This window comes from Petaurus breviceps, unplaced genomic scaffold, assembly GCF_028583685.1.
Source record: "Petaurus breviceps papuanus isolate PSGF00001 unplaced genomic scaffold, PetGlider_PUasm1.0 154, whole genome shotgun sequence".
Lineage (NCBI taxonomy): Eukaryota > Metazoa > Chordata > Mammalia > Diprotodontia > Petauridae > Petaurus > Petaurus breviceps.
In genome coordinates, this window is record NW_027185715.1 from 4,825,170 (window position 1) to 4,852,473 (window position 27,304).

The 27,304-nt window shown below is 33.9% G+C and overlaps 1 protein-coding gene across 5 annotated transcripts in view; it reads left to right on the forward strand.

Moving 5' to 3' along the window:
- Positions 1-23,489, forward strand: part of SLC16A7 (solute carrier family 16 member 7) — a 260,082-nt gene extending 236,593 nt beyond the window's left edge. For all 5 annotated transcript variants that reach the window (XM_069080575.1, XM_069080583.1, XM_069080569.1 and 2 more), the window contains 2 exons: positions 7,781-8,593; positions 10,869-23,489. In XM_069080575.1, coding sequence (XP_068936676.1) covers positions 7,781-8,593; positions 10,869-11,140 — 1,085 coding nt within the window. In that variant the 3' untranslated portion in view covers positions 11,141-23,489. The remainder of the gene's footprint in view (positions 1-7,780; positions 8,594-10,868) is intronic.
- Positions 23,490-27,304: the final 3,815 nt, after the last annotated feature.

Sequence of the window (27,304 nt, forward strand, 5' to 3'; positions counted from 1 at the left end):
TTCTTCTTCTTCTTCTTCTTCTTCTTCTTCTTCTTCTTCTTCTTCTTCTTCTTCTTCTTCTTCTCCTTCTTCTTCTTCTCTCTGTCTCTGTTTCTCTCTGTCTCTCTCTGTCTTTCTCTGTCTCTGTCTCTCTCTCTCTCTCTCTCTCTCTGTCTCTCTCTCTTTATGTTACATTATTTCAGAGGACTTTCTGACAGGAGGGGAAGAGAGAAATGTAGGGGGAAATCTAGGCAATGGGAAAACAAAACATGCAAAAAATCTACTTTTTTTAAAAAAAAAGCTACAGTTTATTGAACCTATTAATAATATCTCTTTTCAAAGGGCACTTAACTAAAATAAGTCAGGTAGTGTGCAGTCCCATTATTCTACTAGCCAATAAAGTTGTGGATTGTTAGAACTAAGAAGGGAGCTTAGAGAGATGAGGAAACAAATACAGAGAGGTTAAATAACAATGCCTGTGTGTATGATGCCTACGACAAATAAAATAATAATAATAGTATTTCTATTGGTTGACACGCAACATTTCTGTTAGTTGACATACAAAATAGGCATTGTGGCTTCCAGAGGTTCTATTAAGTCTTTCACTTGGGTGTAGATGGAAATGGAAATTGGAATTTATTTCCTGCATATAAGTGAGAACAAGTTAAGACCATATTTGATTTGACTCCTAACTTTAAGGAGATCACTCTCTGATGGTCAAAAGTGATATCAAGAAAATTAGCATTTTAGAAATGAAACCAATTTGTCTGCAGTCTTTTTAGCAATCATAGCAAATAAATCCCTAAACATATCCATAAACCTCTGAGTTTTCCTTGATATTTATCAGTGTTTTCTAGGCATGTGTCTCACAGCATGATGTTGGGTAGATTTATTGGGATTGTAGACTTTGTCTTGCTCCCAACTCTTAATCTACGTTTGTTCTTTGAAACAAACCCATGTGTAGGAGAATTTAAGAAGTGCCATTTTGACTGATTTTTTAAAAATCCCATCAAACATTTCATATTTGTAATTTTATTAGTTTATATATATATGTGTGTGTGTGTGTGTGTGTGTGTGTGTGTGTATATATATATATATATATATATACATATATTTAAAGCAATTGGGGTTAAGTAACTTGCTCAAGGTTACATGGCCAATTATTTCTGGGTGTGGTGCTAAGTATCTGAGCCCAGATTTGATCACCAGGTCATCCCGACACTGGAGCTGGCGCTCTTTCTTGCTGAGCCACCTGGCCACCCCTAAGCAATTGGGGTTAAGTAACTTGCTCAAGGTTACACAGCCAGGTATTTCTGGGTGGGTACTAAGTGTCTGAGCCTGGAATTCGATCCCCAGGTCATCCTGACACAGGAGCCAGTGCTCTTACTCACTGTGCTACCTGGCTGCCCCAGTTTATATATTTTTAATAACCACAAGGTCAAAATGTCTGAATGGAAATGGGAGAAAACCTAACAGCTTTGCAATATTTTCTGTGACTTGAGGAAAAAATCTCTTCCCAACCTACCTCTCTACTTTCAAGAGGCTATTTAGCTTCTTGCCTTCAACTGTCTGTTTACCAAATATTATTCTACTAATTTTCCATGATCAATACTCCTTCCAAATATTACATCTATCACATCTGCATTATTTGGCTTAAAAAGTGTTCCTTGAAGCATCAGATAAGAAATACACTTTTCATTTGGAAAAAAAAATTCCTATGATATAAAACAATTTTTTCTCTATTCTTGTTGGATTAAATGTAAGGAAAGGCTGAATAGACATAATTTATTCTGGAAACTTTCAAGGTATCAAAGCTTTTTAAATGAGTGTCTGTTGTGTTCTTATTTTTGTAAACCTGGCATATAGCATAGTGCCTTGTATGTACTAGAATTTTAAAATGTTATTTGATGCAATTGCAAAACTGCTTCTTAAAGAAATGAAGAATAACTTAGGTGATTGGAGAGAAAATCATGGCTATGCTTTGTCAAAATAATAAAAATAGGGGCATCTAGGTGGTGCAGTGAATAGAGCACTCGCCCTGGAGTCAGGAGGACCTGAGTTCAAATCTCTCCTCAGACACCTGACACACTAGCTGTGTGGCCTTGGCCCCACTTAACCCCAATTGCCTTTCCTTTCCCTCTCCAAAAACAAAACAAATCAAAATAATAAACATAGTCCCAAAATTGATTTAAAGTTTTGGTGCCTATTGATTAGAATACAAAGAAGTTACTTTACAAAGCTAGACAAAATAATTACAAAATTCATTTGAAGGAATATCTACATTTTCAAATTAATACTTTTTTAAAAGTAGGAATAAAGGGGAGATAGTTTTTTTTTCTAGACCAACAATATTTTAAAACAGTAATCACAAAAAGATATTTTTTTCCTGAATAAAAAAAATAGAAAAATAGAACAAGGGAACAAAAAAGACAAGGAAGAATCAGCAATGATTGAATTCAGTAACACAGGGTTTGACAAACCTTAAAAAATGTGTAAATTACCTATGAGATAAATAACAGCAATTTTAAGGAAAGGTCCAGGTCAGCCTTGTTCTTGACTTCTTTTCTCTCCAGACTCCACTCTTGTCTTTTTGGACTTCTTTCTCCATCATATTTTAGTCATTTTCTCACCCTGGGAGATACTTCTGCTCCTTTATATGATTGATTAGTTTCTTCAAGAAACTCCATTATAAGGAAAAGGTCAAGTCAGCTTCAAGTTCACTCCTTCATTCCTCTCTAGGCTCTACTCTTTCAAGTTCTAAAATGAATCACTCATAAGTGGAGGAATAAAGTATCTTTAATCAAGATAACAGGGTAGCAAACCTGCCACTCTGGGGAGTGTCCCACCAGAATTCCTATAGGAAAGGGGCTTATACTTTTAGGAGAAAATGGGGAGGGGATCATATTACTTGGCAAGGCCTGGTCATGAGATAAATATCTACTGGCTTCTGTGACCAAACAGGGAAAACCTACTCTTTCTGATTAACTCACACTTCATGATCTAACTAGCCATAAATCTTACTGAACAGGACAAGGACATTAAGAGTTGAGATCCAGCTCAAGCTAGGTTCCTTTATAAGGTAAGTTCTCAAGGTGAAGACGTAAAGAGTGTGGTTTCATTTAACCTAATTGAGAGTAAATATCTTAACAGCAAGAATAAAAGGATATTATTAAAATTCTGATTATTAAGAGTGTCCAATAATAGGTAATATAATATTAACTATGTGTACATGTATACATATATATATATATATACAGATGTGTATAGATAGACAGATAGATAGATAGATAGATAGATAGATAGATAGATAGATAGATATCTTAAACTTCTTTCTTGTTTTAGCCATATGCTAGTGTAGTGCCAACATAATATTCACAGTGCTGATGGCGACTATGAATATGCTGGCATAAGTCTCAATCACAAAATATAACAGACTCTCCATATATAAGACAGAAGCAAATCATTAATTCAGACATCAGAAAACCAAATACCCAAACCAGAAAGTCGAATCCATCATAGCAACAAATAAATTAATACACCATAACACAGCAGAGAGGCGCACCATCCTTTAGCCTTTCCACAAACAAACACTCACAAACTTTTTGTCACAGCAGGGGCAAGCACTCGCAAGCCTAACTGTCTCCTTGGGTGTGTCCTCTCCTCCCTCCAGGTCTAACTGCTCTGACTCCCAGTTTCCTTTGGACTCTGTTCCACCCTTTAGCAAGCTCCTCCTACCACAAATTCCATGTGATCATATTTAGCATATTAGGGGGCAGGGAAGATATCCAAATTCCCATTACCATTACAGCTAGGTACCTAGCAACCTCCTTTTTCAGCTTCCTTTTATGGCTTGTTTTTCCCTATCAGAATTCAAACTCTTTAGGGGGCAAGGATTGTCTTCCTTTTTGTTTTGATTAATATTTTCAGGGCTTAGGACAATTTCTGTAACAGCTTCAAACTGTCACTTTTTGGATCTGCATAATGCTTCATTCAGGAAATGATTGCTAACCGGCTATGCTAGGCTTGGGTCCTCCCTGAAATTTTGCTGAATGAACTACTTAGTTCTTTTTCTTATGACATTTGAAAGGCCATCAGGAACTGTGCCATGTGAATTTTTTTTTTCAGTTGTGTGGAAAGTCCTGGGAGAGTGGCTTGAAAGGATAATGCTTGATCCTCTCCAATGCTCTAGGGACTTTTCTAGGATTGAGGATATGAATAAGTTTGCTAAATGTACCCCAGATGACTTTCTGAGGAAGGCAGGGCTATATCAGTTTAAAGGGAAACAAAACTCCTACCCTCATTCCTGGAAAATGTAACTTTTTCTGGGACCTTCAAATGAGAAGGAAGAAAGAGGTCTCTGAAGAATAAGCCCCCATATGGCCCTTCCCCCATCCAGGTTCTCTCCCACAATCTGGACAATGTGACATCTGCTCATATATCTCAGTACATGTACAAAAACTACATGTGCTGGCTTATAAGAGTCTCTGGTTCCCCCTTTTTGTTTGTGTTTCTTTCTTTGAGCTTTGATGAGTGGTCCTGAATTGGATTTATCTATCCATGGCAAATATATTATGAGTTTAAGATGGCCCTCATGTAGGGATGACTGGTAATAAGATGAATTTCCTGTTTTGGAGAGGATGGTCCTTTATAAGAGGAGGAAAAGAAGTCATGAACTGACTGACCAGAATCCCTAAAGAGTTAGCTGAGCTATTCTCTGTGGCCGTTCATGACTTTATTAATATGGTGACCCACCCAGGGGAAGTAACTCCCTGACCTGAAGCATGGGCAGAAGGTACTAAAGAAACTGTGCTGATGATAGTGTTCAAGTCTTGGCACAGGGAGCAAAGGTAACATGTGAAGCAAGGCAGAGGTGATAGCTTAGTCTGGAACAGGGAGGCAGTGATCAGCCCTTGGCATTGAAACATTGCTGAGTTACAGTATGGTGGGGCAGTGGAAGCGCTTGGCATCCCATGACTAACCATGGTTGGTTAGTATATGGCTCTAGTCAAATGAGTAGTAGTGTGGGGCCCAGTAGAAGTGGAAGGGGCAGGAGCAGGGATCTAAGGGACAATGAGCATTGTGGTCAGTTATGATTTTGACCCCAATGTCAGCAGGAAGCAGAGTAGGCAATAATACAGGTTCCAATGGTTGTGGAGTAGGCAATAACATGTGCTTTGGTCTGGTTATCAGCAAATATCATCTTGACCTGTGTTAAGGATTGGTGACTGTGATGAACATTTCATGGTATGTCTTTGTCACTGCTTTACATCAGGAGACCTATTGTGAGCTATAAAGATTTAGAATCATTTACCACATGGGCCATATCATTAATATCCAAGATTCATTCTTTTTTTTTCTTTTTTATGGGGGGGAGGTAGGACAATTGGGGTTGTGACTTGCCCAAGGTCACACTGCTAGTTTTTGTGTTAAGTATCTAAGGTCAAATTTGAACTCAGGTCCTCCTGATTCCAGGGCTGGTGCTCTATTCACTGCACTACCTAGCTACCCCTCCAAGATTTATTCTTTCTTAAGAACATAGTAAAACCTGAAATTTCTGATATTTTCTCCTCTATAGTGTGACTTATTCAGGGGACTGTAACATCGCTTAAAAAAAGAATCACAACTTTTTTCTTCCTTGTCTATATTTCTCGCTCTTAACTAAACTTCTTCAGTGCCACCTATAACCAGCTTCTTGAGCCATTTAAATGATGGAAAGTCCTCTGTATGGGACTTAGTTCCTTGCTCCTAAGGAAAGGGGCATGGGTGGGATAAAAGATATATCAAGGTTCTACCTCACACAGATAAGGATGAGATAGATCAAGGTAGATAGATAAATAGATGGATGGATGCATGGATGGATAGGTAGATAGATAGATAGATAGATAGATAATAGATAGATAGATAGATAGATAGATAGATAGATAGATAGATAGATAGATAGACAGAAAGACATAAACATATTTCAGTTATCCTTAAGATTTAATTGGCTCTAGGGGCGGCTAGGTGGCGCAATGAATAGAGCACCGGCTCTGGAGTCATAAGGACCTGAATTCAAATCTGACCTTAACACAAAAACTAGCTGTGTGACCTTGGGCAAGTCACTTAACCCCAACTTCCCCCAAAAAATAAATAAGTAAAAAAATAAATGAAGTAGGTACTTCATTTAAATAAATGAATAAATAAATCAATAAAGTAGGTACTTTATTAAAAAAAAAAGATTTAATTGGCTCAAAAGTTTAAGACTCAAAATACTTGCATAGCATCCTGGTGGTCTAAAAAGCCAGCACCCAAGGAGTTAGAACCCTTCACAGGCTCTTGCCATGGTAAAAAGATCAAGAAACCACCATGTCTAATAAAAGACAGGGAAGTTGTGCCTAACTTAATAAATGCTATATCGTTGCTGCATATTCTTTAAATGTTAGATTGTCTGAATATCTCATTTCATACTAATCTTGAACCTGAAACTCCAGATTGATCTCAATAGGCTTATGACAGTTGACTTTGTCCTATCTTTTTTTGGTGGGGAGAAGTATTAGAGGTGTTATATGAGTATGATATGGGTATGGAAGACTGCATAAGCTCTCTCTCTCTCAGTGTCTCTCTCCTTCTCTGTATGTATATATATATACCATATATGTATATATACATATATATAACATATGCATATATGTATTTGCTGAATAACTCCCTCTCTCTTTTTCTATGGTGGGTGTGTGTGCGTATGTGTGTGTGTGTGTGTGTGTGTGTGTGTATTGTGTGTTTAATAAGGTGGCTTGATTGGAGGGCACTAGAGGAGTGATACAATGGGGAATCAAAGTGATGTACAAACAAAAACAAATTTATGAAATATATTTTTAAATGTTTATTTAAATAGTTTGAATTAATACCATTTCTTTAGGCTTATGTGATTTATGTTTACACTTACATTTACATAGTGGTCATCCCCTGTATATGACTCATGTAAGCATGTATGAATAACCCCTGGATGATAATTCTGGAACTGACACCCTTGAATAATCATTTCATATATTTTCTACTCTCTAAAAAGAATCATAAAATGATAACAACTTTTAAAATAATATCTTTTTTTTCCTAATCCAAAGTCCTTTAAAACCAACAACAATAATCACATGAAAGCATACCAATACGTATATATGCACTTTTAATGACACTTTAGAAATATATCAGATGCCTCATAACAGCATGAGGGGATTGTGCTCAGTTCCTGGAAGGCCTTACCAACAGAACATAATTAACTATGATGGAAAGTTTTAATATATGGTAAAGGTTACAGACTCTGGGTCTTTTATTCTAGAACCAGACCCATATATATGGAGAAGCTCAGTATCAGAAGATAAAACATCTAAAGATGTTTTGTTTTCATTTTTTTTCATTGAAACAACTCATACACATGTCTGAAGTAAAGAGAAGGTATGATCTTCATAAGGTTAATACCCATGCTAAGGAAGTTAGGGATATTTTGCACTATTGGAACACTGGGTCTCATTGTCTCCATTTTAACTCATTCTAGGTAACATCATTCAAATATCAGTGGGAATTTGTGTTCTTATACCTCTGTCTGAATATGAAATAGTAAGACTATAAGATGATGTATGCATATTATTGAATTGTCCCATTGTGTGCCTAGTGATAAAAACTTAAAAAAAATTCTGTCCATCTGACAATGAATATCACAAGTGATCATAGGCAGGACTCAGTTGTCTTATCCACTTTAATGTTCTTCAAAATTACCCATTTTATGAAAATTATTTACCTTTAGTTTTATTTTGTTTCCCTCCAGGTTTGGGCTTAGCTTTCAACCTACAACCTGCCTTAACCATGATTGGCAAGTACTTTTACAAGAAAAGACCAATTGCTAATGGATTGGCCATGGCTGGAAGTCCTGTGTTCTTAAGTACATTGGCACCTTTCAATCAGTTTCTTTTCAATCATTTTGGCTGGAAAGGGAGCTTCTTGATATTGGGAGGGCTCCTTTTGAACTGTTGTGTGGCTGGGTCACTCATGAGACCCGTTGGGCCTAAACAAACTCCTGCTAAAAGAGATGTTGAAAAAGTAATGGGAGAGCCAAGTGTACAGGAAATCATAAAGAAGAAATCGGCATGGCAAACTATCAATAAATATTTAGACCTGTCCCTTTTTAAGCACAGAGGGTTCCTGATTTACCTATCAGGAAATGTCATTATGTTTATTGGGTTTTTTGCACCAATTGTGTTCCTGGCACCATATGCAAAACACAAGGGAATTGATGAATATTCTGCAGCCTTTTTGCTGTCCATCCTGGCCTTTGTAGATATGTTTGCTAGGCCTTCCATGGGTCTATTGGCAAATACCAAGCTGATCCGGCCTCGTATACAATACTTCTTCAGTTTTGCAGTCTTATATAATGGCATCTGTCATCTCTTGTGCCCTCTGGCAGAAAGCTACACTGGCTTGGTGGTATATGCCGTATTTTTTGGCTTTTCATTTGGCATGGTCAGCAGTGTCCTCTTTGAAACCCTCATGGACCTTGTTGGTGCCACAAGGTTTTCCAGTGCAGTGGGACTTGTCACCATTGTGGAATGCTGCCCTGTTCTTATTGGCCCTCCATTAGCAGGTAAGTTCATTTTTTTGAAAACCATAGAATTACAGAATGAGAAAGGTGATGTCTTAGAGAGTCCTTCAACCTTCTCATTGTACAGATGCAGAAAATAATATTCAAAAGACTAAGTAAATGGGTAAAGAATCCAGAAAGAGTTAAGAGTAGACCTGGGAGGAGAATCATTCCTTCTTACTTCTAGTTTAGTACTTTACTACAGCACATTCCACGCTTGTATTCTTCTAAAGAAGAGAAATCTGACATTTGTATCCATTACTACAGCCTTACATAAAAGTTCAAAAGCACACTTTTAGTCTAAAAATGATCTTATCATTCCATGAAGAGTTTCATTAACCTTACCCTCACCTTTTACTGAATAATAAACACTTATATCCTGAAGGTATCTAGTACTATGATTAGTGGGTGCTGTATTTTCAATTTTATTAAAATTTTTATAGACTATGATCAGTTTTTATCCTGGCATAATTTCTTTTATAGTCTAGCCTGTTACATGGCTGCTTAACTACACTACATCACTACTGATTACTTTTTTTTGGCCTTTCAATATTTCATTTTCAAATTTTCTGTTCAATAGATTTAAAAATATGTACATTGGGAAGGCAAACCCTCTTCTCCATCGTTTTTATTTATGTACAATTAAAATGTTCTCTTCATATTTTATTAAAATGTCATTGAATTGGATTAATTGGAATTGAATCTATAATTAGAACCTGCTAGTTTCATTTGGAGTTGGACTATAAGCATTGAAATTTGCCATTATTTTAATAAAGATTTTTCAAATGCCATTAACATATACCCATGCAAATGTGTATAGTTTCAGTACGGTTGAATAAAATTTATTTAGTTTTCCTTATTTGAGTTAATTTTAATTCAGATTAGTATTTAGATTTTGAAAGTTCCCTTTGAATAATAAGATACATTTAATGAAGTCATTTTCCAAAGGTAAGGTGGAGCTACATGTAAGTTTGAATTATTTTAGGGTTCAAAGCATATTAGATATGTGAAACCTCAAAAATGTTTTTAAAAATCCTAAAATATGTTTCATATGCTAAAAATACATGATTACCTACACAAAACTACATGAAAGAAATCATTAGAAAAGATAGATCATTATATTTATTCTTGAAATATCAATATCTTTTTAAAATCCATGATTTAATTCTATCAGGTATGTTACAGATATTTATATACGAGGTTTAATACTCTCATGTAATAATAAAATTAAGACATTTATGAAAACATTCTATTTTTTTACACCAATCTGTCTGTGTTTCTTTGGACCATTGTATTTCTTTTATTGATGTTGGAGAAGGAAAGATTTTTATTGACCTTTTGCATCAGTCATCTTACGTTCATAAATCAAATGAGTTAATCTAAATTGTCACATGCTTTTGCATTTTTGACTCTCCAGTGCAACTGGCATCAAATAACAAGTTAAAATGTGCAGAATCCAACATTAAAGAAAGGGAACAGAATCACTAAAGCACATCAGGTTGATTTGAATAACGATTTCCACTGTCAGTTATGTTAATACATTCTGTGGTCTATGGTTAGGATGATATAGCTTGATTATTATGCATTATGATAACCATGGAAGAAAAAAAAGGAAAGAGGAATAGGTTAAGTAAACATAAATTTAAAACTATATCTATATAAACTATACATCTATATCTAATATGTTCCATTAATATTGTACCTAAGGTTGGGGAAACAAATATTTTCATCCTAGTTTTATTTGGCTGACCAGAGTCATGTAAATTAAAACAGGACTGTATTGGCCTATAGGATAAAATGCCATTTAACCAGGAGTGTAGGGATAGAGATATCTTGCAAGTTGGAAGATACATAATATGACATTAAAAGACCCTCTTATGCAATGAAAAAGAAAATTAGAAAGGAGGAAGCACTTTAGAGATACCTATCCATAATATTCTCTCAGTGTATGTATACTTTTTAGGAATTCATAATAATAATATGAAACTCTAAAATTTTGTTTCCTGTGAATATAATCTAATTTATGTAGAGTATCTTTGCCCTCTGAAGATGTATAAAAGACTTTATACATTAAAGTATTATCCTTTCTTAGTTTGAATTTAAATGGAATATACCAATATGAAGGATGTTCCAAAAATCTTAGTGCAATTTTGAGCTGTTAAAGCTTTAAAATTTATAGGACATCCTGTATTTATAGTTATCAAAAGTTTGGATTTGAAAATGTTACAATTTTCAAGTTAGTCTTTATCTCATCTAATACATATTCTTTGTGTTTCAGGTAAACTGGTGGATGAAACTGGAGAATATAAGTACATGTATTTTTGCTGTGGGGTGATTGTAACTATAGCTAGTATATGGCTGTTTATTGGCAATGCTATCAACTATAAGATGTTGGCAAAAGAAAAAATGTTAGAAGAAGAAAAACAAAAAGCCCTAAACCATGCTGATTCCAAGGAAGTGGAGCCTTTAACCAGTAATGAAAATGATGACGTTTCTGCCCGAGCTACCAAAGTACTTGATGATCCCTCAGAAAGAGAAACGAATATTTAAAGGGAACCTTCACTCAGATGTCAGTGTTTCCAACTTCCCGTAAAATATAGAGCAGGTTTTTTGTTTCTTTGTTTGTTTGTTTTAGTTATAATGATCAGCCATAGTTATTGACGGAGATTGAATTTTGTTCAACAACAAGATTATAAGCAGTTTGTTATCAACTTTTTCATTTTATGATTGTGGTGGTGGTGAGATTTTTTTTGTTGTTGTTAATTTGTGAATATGCAAAGGAGTCCAGTCTCATCTGAGATTCTGAACTCTGGGTAGGATATTGATTTAAAGTCTTCCAGTGACAAGTGAATTTGGTCACAAATACAGAAGTAAATTCTCATTACATTATCTGCTTCACGTGCTACCGAAACATATTTGTCTGAACCCTCAGGATGATACTTATTCCTATGGATCTCTCCTCTCCACAGTGTTTTATTTTTTTATTTCTACTGCTTGACATAAAAGAATGGAATCATCTAAAGGAGGGAAAAAAACTGCTACAAAGAGAATTGAGAATAAAACCAACACCAGACCTATGTACAAAGCAACCAATAACATGCTATTCATGGGATTTTTGTTTGTTTTTATAAAGTACAATATGCCTAGGGGGTCTCAAAATGGATGTATTATTTTTGCATTACCTTTTACAGTATGAATGTTAAAATCAGGAGATTAACTGAGTAGGTCTTTACTCAAAATGCAATGAATGATTAAATGATAGTGTTTGTACATATATCTGAAGTAACTTGAAAAGGGATGAAATTGATATGCTAAAATAATTACTTTTGAGGCCATATGACTAATCCAAATGTTTTTAATATCAGTTGATTGAGTAGAACCTAAAGAAACAAATCTTATGTTTTAAGATTTTTAGTCATTAAAATATCCCAGATAAAGGAGTCAAAATAGATAGGGATTCAAGGACAGTTGTTAGGAATCAGCTAAATTAATACATTTAAAACAGGTTAAGGTCTATAATGGCAAGAAGTAGTAGTTAGGAGTTTTTGTTGAATATATTAGTAATCTCAGGTTAGAGTTTTATTTTTATTTTCTGACCAGTCCACTGACATCCTATAGTATGGCCAGCTGGTCCTCTTGTTGACAGACTTTCATTGAGGCTAATTTGTGATTTTTCTCTATATCTGGAGGAAGTGCCTTCATTGAAGGTCAGCAATCTAATTGACTGTACTGTGGGTCTAGTCCGGTGGGCCTTCCCAGCGTCCTGGGCACACAGGTAGCTAACCTAAAATGCCTCAACATGATAGTACTGGAAAATTCAAATCCTGTAGTCATCGGACTCAGACAACTTGTGAAGGCAACTGAGTGAAACAGGGTCAAGTTGGGTTCTGACCATTTCAATTATGGAACATAATGATGAGAAACTTGTGTTGCTGCTTTTCAAATTTAGGGACCAGTTTCTCATTTTTGAACCCTTGTAAGATTTCTGGAAATCTAAAACACCATTGTAAGGAAAATTAGATATTACCCTTGTTCTTTCAAAGTCTCTAAAATTAAAAAAAACATTTAAAATTAGAAAATATATTACTACTCTGGCAATTTTAGTTGTAAATATTAACTCCTATAGATCTGAAATTTAGTATTATAATTAATAAAATATTTTATGCTTTCTTACTGGGATGACATTACCTTAATGATGTCAAATGAAATTTTATTTCTCGCTCCTATGTTCCCCCCTTTTTTCTTTCTTGCACTTAGGGAAGGTAGCTATTCTGATAGATAATAGGAAAACACCTACATATCAATCCTTCTGAAATAGTGAACAGTGAAGATTTGATTAGTAAAATATTTATGTACTGTTTATGCAAGATAGTTGTACATCTTCTTTAGGAAGATATGTGAAATTTCACATTTAATTTACCCTTCACTTCTTAAAAATAACATGTAAGAAGTGTTAGTGCACACACGCACACGCACACACACACACACACACACACACACAAGAAAAAAAAGATTAAGTTAAGTAGAACGAGATGTGCCAACATCACAGGTAAACAAATCAGGGAAAATTTGGCAAGTATGAGAGTGTATTTAAGTGAGTTGTGTCCAATCCTGATGTTTAATTTAGCTATTTTCATATATTTATATTTTTATATTCTACTCTGATTTGTCATAACAGGTGCAGAATCACAAATTATCTTTCCCCTCTCTAGTGTTAAACACCTTGTCTGGAAACAAAAACCTCTTTCATTCTTAATCTCTTAAACTGTATCATTAAAATAATATGGATCTCAAGCCTCGTGTATTAGAACTAAATAGCCCCAAGGTATGAGATTCTTGTCTTTCTCATAAGCTGGAGGTGGCCTCTATTGCAGTGGCCTGACTTTTCATTGCTCATTTTTTTTTTTGTCTCTCACCCAAAGAGAGGGTCAACTTATAATTTGCTCCTGCTGCTCAGTTTCTGGTTAAGCCAATACTCTGTCATTTGTTGTTTTTAATCATTGATTCTTGGTTCCTGGTACTGTTATTGTTTTTAAACTTTTTTTTTAATCAGAAACAAAATAGAACTATTGCCCAACAGATGGGCTTGCAAAAACTCTTGAGAGTGACTCACTTGCACTGAACAACAGTATAAATAATATGCACATTTAATCCTCGTTTAGAATTGTAATGGGGGTTAAAACTGAACACACTTGAAATAGTGGTGTAGACATACCCACTGGGGCCAGACCTGTGCTAGGGTAGCCCAAAGTTATTCCATCAGCTTCGATTTGTTTTATTTGATTTTTAGTCTAGTTACTGCCTCTACCAAGATAAATGAAGAATTTAAGCCAAGGGTATTCATCATAATATATCTCATGAGATGACTCATGTAAGATTTTATGTGGCATAGTTCTCCCCTATTTTGAAGGTTGTGTAAGCTTTCATTCTGCAGAATAGCATGTGAAATGAACCAATTTAAATCCTTTTTGAGTCATATTTTAACATTTTTCTGAAGGCTTCTGATATGATATTATGAAAACAAAAGGTCATGAACCAGAAATGGATGATTTCCGTTTGTGTAATAAATACCTCTTTGCCCCAAGAAGGAGAATCTTATGCTCTGAAATTTCCAGAGTTGTTATGGAAAGGGGTTTCATTTTTTTAGGCTTGGAAAAAATGTGAAAGGATTTAGTTCCATATCTATGTTTTCATGAATAACCCTTTTACCACACGCAAACCTCCCCTTAATGATGGGCTGTCTTTTTCTTGCACAAAAAAGTGGCACAATGAACTACTGTCATCTGAATTGCAAGACAAGAACTTTTTGTCTTTTTATCTGGTTGCACTGATCAATCCATTGGGTATGCTCCTGCCCAATCCTTTTTGTGACCCACAGCACAAATTTGAGACAGATCATCAAGATTGCAGACTAGAAAGACATGTTTCCCCCCCCCTTTCTGTTTAAAGCTAATTGATTCACAAATTTCACCTCAGAATCAGTTCTTTTTGGCCCTGACTTTATACCTGACTTTAAACATCTTCAAAATAGTGATACGTTTAAACTGGTAAGGTTAGAATAATCATATTATAAACCCATTTCACCTATGTACATTTTAATGAGCACTGATTCAGTGAAACTATGAAAAACACCATGAGAATTTAAGCATAGGAAAAGTTTATGGCAATTTCCCTTTTTAAAGAAATAATGTCTTCTCTAGGAACATCAAGAATAAAATCCCAGAGCAGCTATAAGAAAAAATGATATAAAAATTGATCATGGCATTAGGCCCACTGCATTAGGCATTATAGTGTGAGTACAAGAGAATTAAGTCCTTATGTGGACCAAACCACAGGGTATCTAAACCTAATGATAGGTTAAAATTGAATGGAAGTCATTTAATTACACAGAAAAGAATGATTAGCCAACATGTGCCCCAAATACCCCACATTTCTGCTATAATTTATATTATTTTTTTACTTAGAAGTTTGCTGGAAACTAGATTTGCTGTAACCCAAATACATCATTTCTAATTGCTAGCATTTCTAGGAAATGCAAATGTTCCTGCCCTAGTCTCCAAATAATGCTAACGATGAAAAAATAGCCATGCCGTTTTTTATGTAAATCCTTTTTCCTCATTACTAACAATGACTTGTATTTATATAACTCAAGCATCATATATTTCCCTGGGACTGGGTTTAGAAGAAAATGTTATTAATTCTTATGATTATTTAATTCTCAATATTAATGGCAAATAGCTCATTAGCTGTTTGTTGTGATGCAAAAAAATAAAAATTGCTGATTAAAGAATGTGTTATCTTCTATGCCAAGTTGTACTGATAAACTCCATGTTTGGTACTTTTTCTAGCAACCATCACAACAGGGAAAGGATATATGACCTAGGCAATTTAATTCATTTCTCTGGGATAGATGTGTTTTCAATAGTTGTGCACAATTTATCCCTTATACTACAACTCAGTTCTTGTGTTCTCTTTGGAACATATCTATATCTCTTTAAAAAAAAAAACTTTTAAAATATTTGTTTCACTGAAATTGAAAATTCCATTTACTGTTGCTTTGTTAACTTTATGTAAATGTTAGAACTTGAAAGGGACCTTAAAAATGATCCAGTCCTACCTTCCCCCTCCAATTTCCGGTTGAGAAAACTCAAGCTTATATTTATGACATGATTTGCCTAAAGTAATATAGCTAATTTAATGACAGACTAAGGACTAGAACCCCTAATTCCTGAATCTCTCTTCCCAATACTCCATCCTATCTCCAGTATATTGAAAAAGTGGCTGTGCTCCTCCCCACATGCTTTAAAATACTATTAAAATATTTAACAATGTTCTGCTGCTTATCTATTCATAGGACTTACTGCTGTTTCTATTATTTTGTTTTTTTTTCAAACAATTATAGAGTTGTATGCTTAGGATCAAGAAATGTCACCTATAAAAGTATATGATTCAGCAAATATTTTAATTCAACTAATATTAAGTACATATTATATACAGAATAATGTCTTAATCGATGATTACATGTAGTAATGTTGTCGTAGATTGCGACATGGGGTAGTACAATTTCAATTCTATTTCATTCAGTGAATTTTTATTAAACATTTAGTACATATGTTAAGCTCTGGAGCTGTGAAGACAAAAATGAAAACCATTACTTTTGGGTGATAGTAATGGAATTATGTGCTGCAGGAATGTTAGTACCTTAAGCACGCAAACATGCTGAAGTAATATTTGTACCTTAAGCGCGCAAATTTCAAGTATGTTTATACCAAAGAAACAGTGATATATCCATTCATGCATAACCTCCTCTCCCCTAATTTTCTTTCATCTTTCAGATTTTTTTTTTTACATTTAGATAGAAATGGACTCCAATTTTAAAGACAAGTATAGTCCCAAATGGAAAGTTGGGAAGTGGGAGGTCAACATGAAGGTTAAAAACTCCAATTAGAGAAGCCATACAAAAATATTCTATGATTTACCAAAATGATAATTTACTTTAGTTGATCCAATTTGAAAATTAATTGGGTCCCAAACTATATCTATCTACTTTTCTTTCCTAACATAACCAACTATCTGAATGTTTTAAACAACTTTACATTTTTTTAAAGCCATTACAGATATAAGTACTTTTATTCAAGCATTGGAGTTGTTGAATTTATTTTGACACTTCACTCAAGATTTACTTCACTAGTTAATTGTTAATACAGAGAATGCTCTGCTACTTAAAATTTAGTCAATTTAGAATGTGAATGAAAAAGTCTCTGCTTTTCACAAGTGAAACTGAATGTCCTCAGGTGGAAAAGAGCCATCAAAGATAGACTAAAGTATGGTGTGTTAACAATATTATGTCCTGGGACTCTCTTCCTTGGATGGAAATTATTTTCAATTTGATAAAAATGTTTTGGTACATTTGAAAGTTTTTCATTAATTAAATTCTTTTTTTTTTTGGTCATGACATGAAATAACTTAGAATCTTGGTATCATTTTAACTTTTTTGGAGGACAATTTGGATGCTCATTTTGTTTTTGCTTTATTTCCTGAATGCCTTTGCATTTCTTTTATGATCTTTATTTTTGTTTGTGAGCTCTGGTGATAAAGTGAGTAATGTATAGATATAGTCTTTTCAGTGGCATTCCAATGTAGGCTACTCATTATATTTTTTACTACAATAGGTGTTCATTGCTGTTTACGAATCCAATATTTTTCCCTCTGCCTAAAATATTTTGCTGTTGTTTTGTGGAAAAATATTGGTGGTAGAAGTGACTTTAGAGACCATGTAAATTAGACAAGAACCCCTTCTGTAACATTCCCTAGGAACAGACATCCATTCCTTGAACTTTTTCAGAAAGACCTATAGAGAGAGAGGGAAGGCACTCACTTCTTTGACAGTTCATTGTACTTTGGGTTAGTTCAAATTGTTAGGAAATAATTACTTACATTGTCAATATCAGTTTGTTTTTTACTACTTCCACTCATTGACCCTAATTCTGTCCTCTGAAGTCAAACAGAACAAGTCTTATCTCTTGTCCCCATGATAACCCTTCGAATCTTGGAAAACAACTATTGTTCCCTTTAAAGGTTTTCCCAGAGGAAGGAAAATATTTTCTAGTACCCAAAATGTTGTTAAACTAATATATAACTCATCTTTTAGATATTTTTCTATCCATATTCACCATATATATTTTAGAAATCTTATAAATTCATAGAATTTATCCTTCTCTAGTTAAATCACCGCCTGTTATGTTTGCTTTCTGTAAGAGGAAAAAAAGTCCCACAAGTAGTAAAACTCAGTTAATAATTAAAAGATTTTGCATGAATATGTTCCTCTCTAAAGATATGTTGTCCCAATTCAGTATTTTTATATAGCTAAAATAAGCTTGCCTCAATGGACACATTTTGTACATATTTTTTTGTTTTTCCTTTATTGTTAAAATGTGAAAGCCACAATTTTCAAATTTTTTTCCTCTATGACCAACATTTTTTTTTCCTACTTAAAAGGTACCAATGTTGGCATTTAATGATGTGTTGTCTCCATCATCTGAAGCTTCTCTAGAAGCAGTAAAACATATTCATAGTATAATATTACATACTGTTTAACCAAGATAAACAAAACATCATCCTGGAAAGAAAAGGTAATTGATAAATTCTTGAGTTTGTAGAGAAGGACATTTATTGTATTGATTAATATATAGGTTGTCTTGAATAAAGACCACACTCTTAGCCCATGGTCTCTTGGAGTAAAAAAAAAATACTTAGGTGACATACTTTGAACAAAATACTTGTTACAGGCCTCATTTATACCTTTTACAAAATAAAGGAAAGAAGGTTGATCTATATTTGGAATAATACAATTTTCCTTCAAATATTGAATTGTGTGTCTTGAAATAATCCCTAAGCATTTTCTCATTATTGCCTATTTATCTTATTTTCTCTCTTGACCTCTGTTTTTCTCTGTCTCCATCTCATTTTCTCTGTTTCTTTTTGTCGCTCAAAGGACCAGATCAGCTAAGACAGTAGAAGATCATCATGAAGGATTGCCTATAAAGCAATGGATATTTTCTAATATAAAGAATAATTTTCCTCCTCCTATGTAAGATGCTAATCCTGGGAACATTTTAGAAATAAGAATTAGGACAAGCTTCTTGTCTTATGTAACAGAGTTATATAAAGACAGATAAAATGGTGAATGAAGAGGTTCTGAAAAAATCAAAACCAAAAACAAACAAAACTCTGTCTTTGACTTTTTTAGTTCACTCAGATAAAATATATGATGTTCCTAAATAAATAGGTAAAGTGGCTACCAAAACTTTCTACTGTAGTGCATTTAATATAGCAATGGTTTTAAGTTTTGATTCACATTAAAAAATGTGTACCTATAGTATTATAAGTATCATATCCTTAGTAGTTCAGTCTATTCAACACATATATATGTATATCATAATTTCAAACATCTGGATTGACCACAATTAGACATAATACAGATGTTAAAAATCTGGATAATCATGCAAGATAAAATACCTTATATCTAAGAGATCTATAGGCTCTGTTAGTTGGTACACTGACATTGTCTAGTATATGTACAATTGCAAAGGGATAACCATTTTCCCTTGACATAGGGCCTGGGGAAATCCCCAAGTACAAGCTGGAGATCTAAGTTACACCACATGTGTTATTTAAGATTTCTCAAAAATTTCATAGGATGAGATAATCCCAACATTCAGTCATTTAATTTCAGATACACTGTGTGCATTTCTTTTAATCCTTTTACTTAGTATATTTAAGTGAAATGTCTGCTTAGAGGATTCCCAGTGATTTTTTTTTTGATTTGACTTCTTTCCTGCTATTTTGTAACAGAAAACCAAATATAGAAAAGAAACAATGAGGATGATTTTGCTAAAAGTATTATTAATAACAGTGCTGATAGAATATTTGTCTACTATCAGGATTGAGCTTATCTCAGGATCTAAGAAAGTAATAAAGGTAAAGTAGAAGGCTAAAGAAAAAAAATTAGAAAGAGGCCATTTATCTTAGCCTTAAGTCTTCATTGCTTACTAATCATTTGTCAATATCATACCTACCCTAGCTTCTAATTTTCATTCTTTTAACTTCCTTCATAGGTAAAAGCCTAACTGAAAATTTCCAAAGTAAAAAAAAAAATGCTTAATTTTTACTTAGCTGGTCCTAGGATCTGGGACTAGCTACCTATCCTTATGAAAGGTCACCCACCCCCCCAGTTTCACAACAGGTACTTTGTTGTGAAACTTCCCCACTGTCCTTGATACATTTTAATATAAAGGAAAGGGCATGGAGTCTAGGGCCACAGGATCTGGGTTCAAATACCAACTTTTCCAGTTGCTACCTGCATAATTTCCTCATCTGTAAAATGAATGAATTAGATCAAGAACTTTCTGTTCATTTTAGTATATAATAATCCTTATCTTCCTGGGAGAAAAATGTGATTGGAAAATCATCTCTTTCTGGAGCAAAGTGGGAGAGTAGATGTCATAAGGATAATTCCTCTGACTATGTATTGTTCTCTCTGGTGGGGTGTCTGCCTTGCTTAGAGAAACTTTCAGATTTGGTTTAGTGGAAAGAACATTGAACTTGGAGTACAAAAACGTGGATTCTAGTCCCTGCTTTTCCACCACATAATAAGTGCTCTTTGAATGCTGGTTCTTATACTTATTGTTGGTGTTGTTGCTACCTAGGTTAAGGACTTTGGGCAAGTTTCTTCAGCTCTCTGGAGTTCAGTTTTTGCTTTATGCAATGAGGAGAATGGTTTGATTATCTCTTTCAGTTATGGAAAGCTGAAACAAAAAAAAATTAAAGTTGACCTCATGGTTCTTGAATGATAGAACATTTACCATACCAAAAAATTCTTAACAAAACATTTTTTCTATGAATATTTAAATGTACATACATGACAATAAATATATATGTATACATATATAAGTATATGTGTGTACATGAGAGGCATGTACTCCTTAAGGTAATTAAATGAGGCATGTGGGCTGTTATTGAATTCACTTTGTAGATGAACTTTATGGGGCAAATATTTACCATTCAATAAATAGTATGAAGTATCTTCTAGGGACAATGCACTGTGCTTAGTAATGGTGGGGGGAGAAAAAAAAGCCTCAGTTCTCAAGAATTTTATAGGCATATTTTGGAGAAGGGAGAATACACAGAAAAAATTGTTACATCTGCTCAAATATAAGTCTAGACAAAATTATGTATAATAATATTGTTACATATTATATATATATATATATTTATGGAAAATCACTGTACTTAGGCTCAGATATTTTCATTTCTCATGGACAATTTGTGAATATCATTTGTGCCTTAACTTCCACATTTTCCATAATTATACCAAATAACAACCCTTCTTCTATAGTGGCTCATCTACTTTGCTCAGAAAGAAAGCACCTTTCTGTTCTTGTTTGTTATAAAAAGAGAATTTCTAAGGCAAAACATAAAAATGTTATTCAGAACAAGCAGCATGTTAACCAGAAGTGAATGCAGAAGGGTGACCTCAGAACTCAAACCAGGTATAAAGATTTACCTCCTGCCTTAACCTTTCATCGTAGGGGAGGTGGAAGGAACAGTCCTTATCCACTATTATTTGCCATAAGATTTAGATATGAAAGGGACCATTTGCTCATGTTTAAATAGAAGTATTTCCTCAGCATAACAGAGAATGATTGTTTTAAAGCAAAATCTTGATGAAACATTTCCTAGGAAAGGTCACCCTCCAACATTAATGAATTCATGCTTCACCAGCCATCACACCAAGCTTTTCTTCCCTAAACATTTTCTGTCATGTAGGAAGCGGATTGAAGGTCCCTAATACATTATCATGATTTTACCATAAGAAACTCTTCAGCAATAAGAGATATATGACTAAAATTTATAGAAAAAAAAACAATTGGGGGGGATTAGATTTAGAATGTTCTTTGTACTTATTTTTTCTCAATTGAATTATCCCTAAAGACTTTATTCAAGTAGTTTAACCAAACATAAAGATGACTTTTCTTACTGTTTTTTTTTTTCACATCTTATATGCTCATCATTGAGAAATTGATCGGATGGTCATGTGGTCAATCAATTTCAATTGAGTGAAATAGCCAGAAGTACTGTTTTACTGGTAAAGTGACCTAGAATTGATTAAGTTATGTGGATTCACCTGATCTATCATGAATTTGTATATTTTTAATTTTTTCCCAAATAAATTATCAGAGTAGATTATCTCTCCTTTAACTTCAATGCCTATTATAGTTTATGATGGAAATAAAAGCTCCCCTTTCCTCAACCTTCCTACAGTTGAATGTATTTTAAGTCCTCATTATTTGTATCATTGGAGAAATATATTTTTATTTGTTTCTAGAATTTTTATATGTACATAGTAGGTTCTGCCTTTAGTAAATAAAACATGAAAAAGATCTGCCAAAAAATGGAAAATAAATTTTTATAGTAGCATATTTTATTATTTAACTAAAAATATTGCCATTTTATTTCTATTAGGAATATACTTCATTCAGAGAGCTACAATATCATTTCTCACTGGTCTCTTATTATACATATTTCTGTTCAACATGTCCTAAACCTCTTACTTGCGTAAAGGAAAGAGCATCGCCCATGATGACGTGGAAGACTTGAGTCTGAGTCCTGACTCAGCTATGACACTTACTGATTGTGTGATCTTGAGCAAATTTCTTAACTTCTCTGAGGCTATTTGTTCATCTGGAAAATGAGGTTAATAATATTTGCACTACTTATCTCACAGGACTGTTGAGAGAAAAGTGCTTTATAAGCTATAAAGTGCTATATAAACATGTTATTATGTATTCCTAAGCAACCTTTTCCTTAAGCAATTATGGTATTAGAATATTGTACTTTTGCTCACTGAACTTATCCTTGCAGTAAAATAATTTGTGGACATTGCTATTTTAGGAAACCTCATTTAACATAGCTATTGAAGTTTATTTACTCTATGTTCACTTTGAATCTATGTATGGTTTGGCCATTCTCAAGGCTAAACACAGATTGAATGTCTTTCAAAAGAGGGACAGCCTAGCTAAATTCAGAGAAGTCATCACTAGATGATAGGCCATAAGATGTATTTTTTCTGCCAACAAAATTCATAAAGAACAAGGCAAGGAAGTGTTATGATCTATGTTCATAGAGGCAATATCCAAACTAATGAAATTATGGGTCCCTAAACTATGGGCAGAAGGTATAGGTTTTGCATGTAATTTGCAATGCCTTTTCAGATGCCTTTAGAAGATATCGATAGTATTCTGTTATATGCAGGCAGGAGGTAAATTAGGGAAATTGTGTGGTCAGTTTCCAAAGCAGTACATAGCTAGCCTTTACAAGACTTCCTCTACTTCTTAGTTCATGCTCTGAAATTCCCCATTTCTCTACCTGTCAGCCAAATACGCTATGCAAATATTGTACTATGAAGCGGCTATGCTTGATAATACATTTAGAATTACTGCTAATTTTATTTGCTAAATTATGAGTGCTTTATTTTAGCTTACAATAGAGAAATTTTGACAATCATTTGACTAACTAAGGGTGCTACTCATTATCCCAAATCTTGACTTTAACAGTAAACTCCTTTATCTGCAGAAATTTATTTTTGTAATGCACAAAGCCTATTGCCTTGCCTTTTTTGCATATTGTTAACACTGTATATGGTTTTTTTTGCATACTATTATATTGTATTACAATGATTTTTTTTCTGATTGCTTATTAAATCCTATTGCAAGCCTGTATTGGTGTTTAAGATGACAAGTTGATGCATATATATTTATATACTAAGATAATTATCTCTATTAGGCTATTCAATTAAAATGAAAATAATAAATAAAAGCCACATATTAAGTTTCTGAAATGAAGTAAGCACTGTCTTTTTCTGAAAGACCCATGTCAAGTAACCATGCTACATGTAAGGATATTTCTCTTTTGTCTGAATGAGCCCAATTAAATATCAGTGAATTAAATACTTTGGTTTCTGCATATACATACACATATACATATAAGCATGTGAATGTATCCATACACAAACATGCGTATGTATGAGGTTTGTATATATGTATGCATATACCCATGTGTGTATATGTGTATATATACACTATGTAGGTATATATATATATATATATATATATATATGTATGAATGCATGTATGCAAGTATGTATGCATCTCTTTATTTGGCCTCATGGCTTGGGTTAAAACAAAGACCTGGGTGTTCAGAAATTTTACAGAAAATTGGTACTCAAGAAGCTGATACAAAAAAGAAATAAAACAATAAACTATGTGCTCAGCCAAAAGTAAAAAAAAAGCATACACATAAACAATATGGCAATAAAGAAAAAATTTCATCCCCGTATGCAAGAAAGGCACCCCAAATGAAGAGGAAAGGAGATATGTAGTGCAGAAAATACAATCAAAATTGGGGTTTAAGTAACAATGTTATATACCCTAAGAATGGGTATAGTGGAAAATAGGCAATCAGTGCTGGGTATGAGAAGGAACATTCCTAATCAGACCCAGATGTGGTGGAGAAGCTCTAGGGGTTATTGACTGATACCACACTTGGCTGATCCTCAAATAGGAGAATATTCTTTAACAGGACCAGAAACTGGGAAAAGGTCTGAGTTGACTGTCTGGGCATCAGAAGGGTGAGGACTCAGATGACCTCAATTAGTCAGGAGTTTCATCCAATCAGCAATTTTGAACTGAACTGCTCATAACAGGGTTAATATAGGTAAAAAAAAAAAGTAGAAAAATACAACCTTGTCTCTCTTTGCCTATCCACTTTATGAGATCACTTAAATGAAGTGATTCCATATTGGAGTCTTATCATTAAAACTATAACATGAAACAATATAAAGATTACAAGTATCATTCATACAGATTTATGTATATACACATGCATATGCATTTGTACATATATCAGATTTCAAAATATTGAATGGGATGTCTTTAGTTTTTTTTAAATTGCCTTAAAACTAAATCATTACTTTTAATTCAGTTACATTATTCAATATTTTTAATCTTGTCAGGAACTTAAATCACCATTTTCATATCCAGTTAGTGATTAATAAAAAGGGAAATAGCGTGGAGATGATCAGCCCACCGGAAAGCCACTGTCCTGATAATTGAGTAACTGACATTCATTTGAGCAGATTTAAACTAGAGATTAAAGAATCATGGACTTCCAACTCTAGGGCTCATCTCACTTGATATTCCATGTATCTGGTTAGTCATAAATTAATTAGGGATGCAGTGGGGGTGGTGGGGTGATAGGGGTTTGAATTTTATAGCTACCTGAGTCACACAGCCACAAACATTCTTTAGTCTGTAATTTGCTGAAACCTTTAATCAAAGTCATACATGCAAATACTGGTAAAAACTTTGCAAATGCCATGGACTTTGTAGACTTTCAAAAATATTAAGTTTTACTCAGATGTCTTACACATCTAGAAAGTGTTTAAAATTATACACTTAGGTAAAAGTGTACTTAGTCCTGCTTTCTATTTGATAAGCCTGAAGGCTACAAAAAATCATTGAGTCATTCCCAAGAATAAAACATTTGATTTAATTGTTGTTGAATGTATACTCCCTACCTTTCATAAAATATATCTCATAGGATGTTTACTCATAGGTCATGACTGAATAGGCTGAATTGTTAGGCCAGATGTCCCTCAGTAAATAACCATAGTTACAACCAAGTTTAGGCCATATACTGACTTCACCATAGTAACATCCATCTGTACAGACTTAATATAATTAGTTTGCCTAGATTAATGTTTGTTAAGTCACTAGTATTTTAAGGAAACTAATTTGAGGTCTGTAACTTTAATATGAGCTACACAGTCAATATTTATTTCACCATGTAGTACTTTAAACCAAATACATGCCTTAATAATTGTAGAGTACCACAAACTTACCTTAAAGGGGAAAAAAATAGATATTTGAGACTTCTTACACTTGCTGTAAGAAGTGAGGTGGCACAGCAGATAGAATGCCAGACCTGGATCTTTCTTTTTTTTTTTTTAAAGCAATTGGGGTTAAGTAACTTGCTCAAGGTTACACAGCCAGTTATTTTGTGTGGGTGTTAAGAATCTGAGGCTGGAACCAATACCCGGTATCCCAACTCTGGGGCCAGCACTCTTACTCACTGAGCCACCTGGTCACCCCCTGGATATTTCTGAGTTCAAATCTGGTCTCAGACACTTACTAGCTGTGTTACCGTAGCAAATCACTTAACCCCATTTACCTCAGTTTCCTCACCTGTCAAGTGAGCTAGAGAAGGAAATGGCAAAACACTGCAGTATCTCTGCCAAGAAAAGTACAAATATGGTCACAAAGACTGGACATTACTGAAAAATGACTTAACAACAACACATTATATTTCCTGAGTGTGAAATGATGCTACCATGTTGGTAACATTTCTCTCATTCATGTTTAGGAATACTATGGTGTTGGTACCAATTCTCTCGTCCATGTGCTGAGATGCACTGGCAAAAAGATAGACAGTGGGCCACTCAAGATGTATTTATGAGGGAGAATAGTGTTCCACTAAGAATAAAGTTTATGTATTATCAGTGAACTTGTACAATGCACTCACATCTGTTAACTAAACAGTCTCATCCTGAAATATAGGATGTAGAAAAGAAGATAGAACTGAGAGATGGTTATTATGCTGGTTAAAATTATGCAACATACTTCTGACTCAGTCATCTATCTGCATATGGAGCCTTGGCTCTCTACACATTGAGTGTCTGCCAAATACCTTCAAACTTACCTGCTGCTGAGTCTGACTATAGCTACTGGATGGATGGCAGGGTATTTTTGTGATATTACTATTAGATCATTTTTTCTATTTTGTTAAAATGACAAAAGGCAGAAAAAAAAACTTTTATACCTACTATTTTCAGGAGTTTATACTATATAATCAAAATATGATATCTAAAGTTTTTACCACATATTCTATACTTGATTATGTAGTACCCTCTTCTCCAATTCTATTATATGTGCATGTCTTCTCTCTTCAACTAGATGACAGCTAGGTCTCAATTAGTGCATATAATTAATCCCCTGAATATGTCACATTATCCTAATTCATACATCTTTCCATTGGGCTGGAATCCATTACTATATTTTGTCTACTAATAAACTTCACATTCAAATATATGTTACCACTTTATGGCATTTGTTATTTGTACTAATGAAGACTTTCTTGTATCTTTGATAGTTAAAATACTTGGCTTCCATAATGCCACAATAGAAGCACAAAAATATTCTTCAGAAAAATCCATATACTTAGTGGACACTCAGTTGTTGAAGGGCATAGTAAGGAAGTATCATCTTACAATTTTTGTCAAAGCCTTTCTCATTTATTAAGGCTACAAAGTTATTTAAATTTTGAAAGATAATATAATTTGTATTTACATAGCAATTTCAGATATGTAAAGTATTTCATAAGATAGTAGATTTAAAGCTGGAAAGAATATTAGAGACCATCAAATTTAAATCCTGCCTTAGAAATTTACTAGTTGTGTCACCATGCAACGACCCTTGATCTCTCTTAGTCTTAGTTTCCTCATCTGCAAAATGGGGATAATATTATCACCCTACTCACAGAACTGTTGTGAAGTTGAAAATAGATATCATATGTAAAACATTTTGTAAATCTATGTAA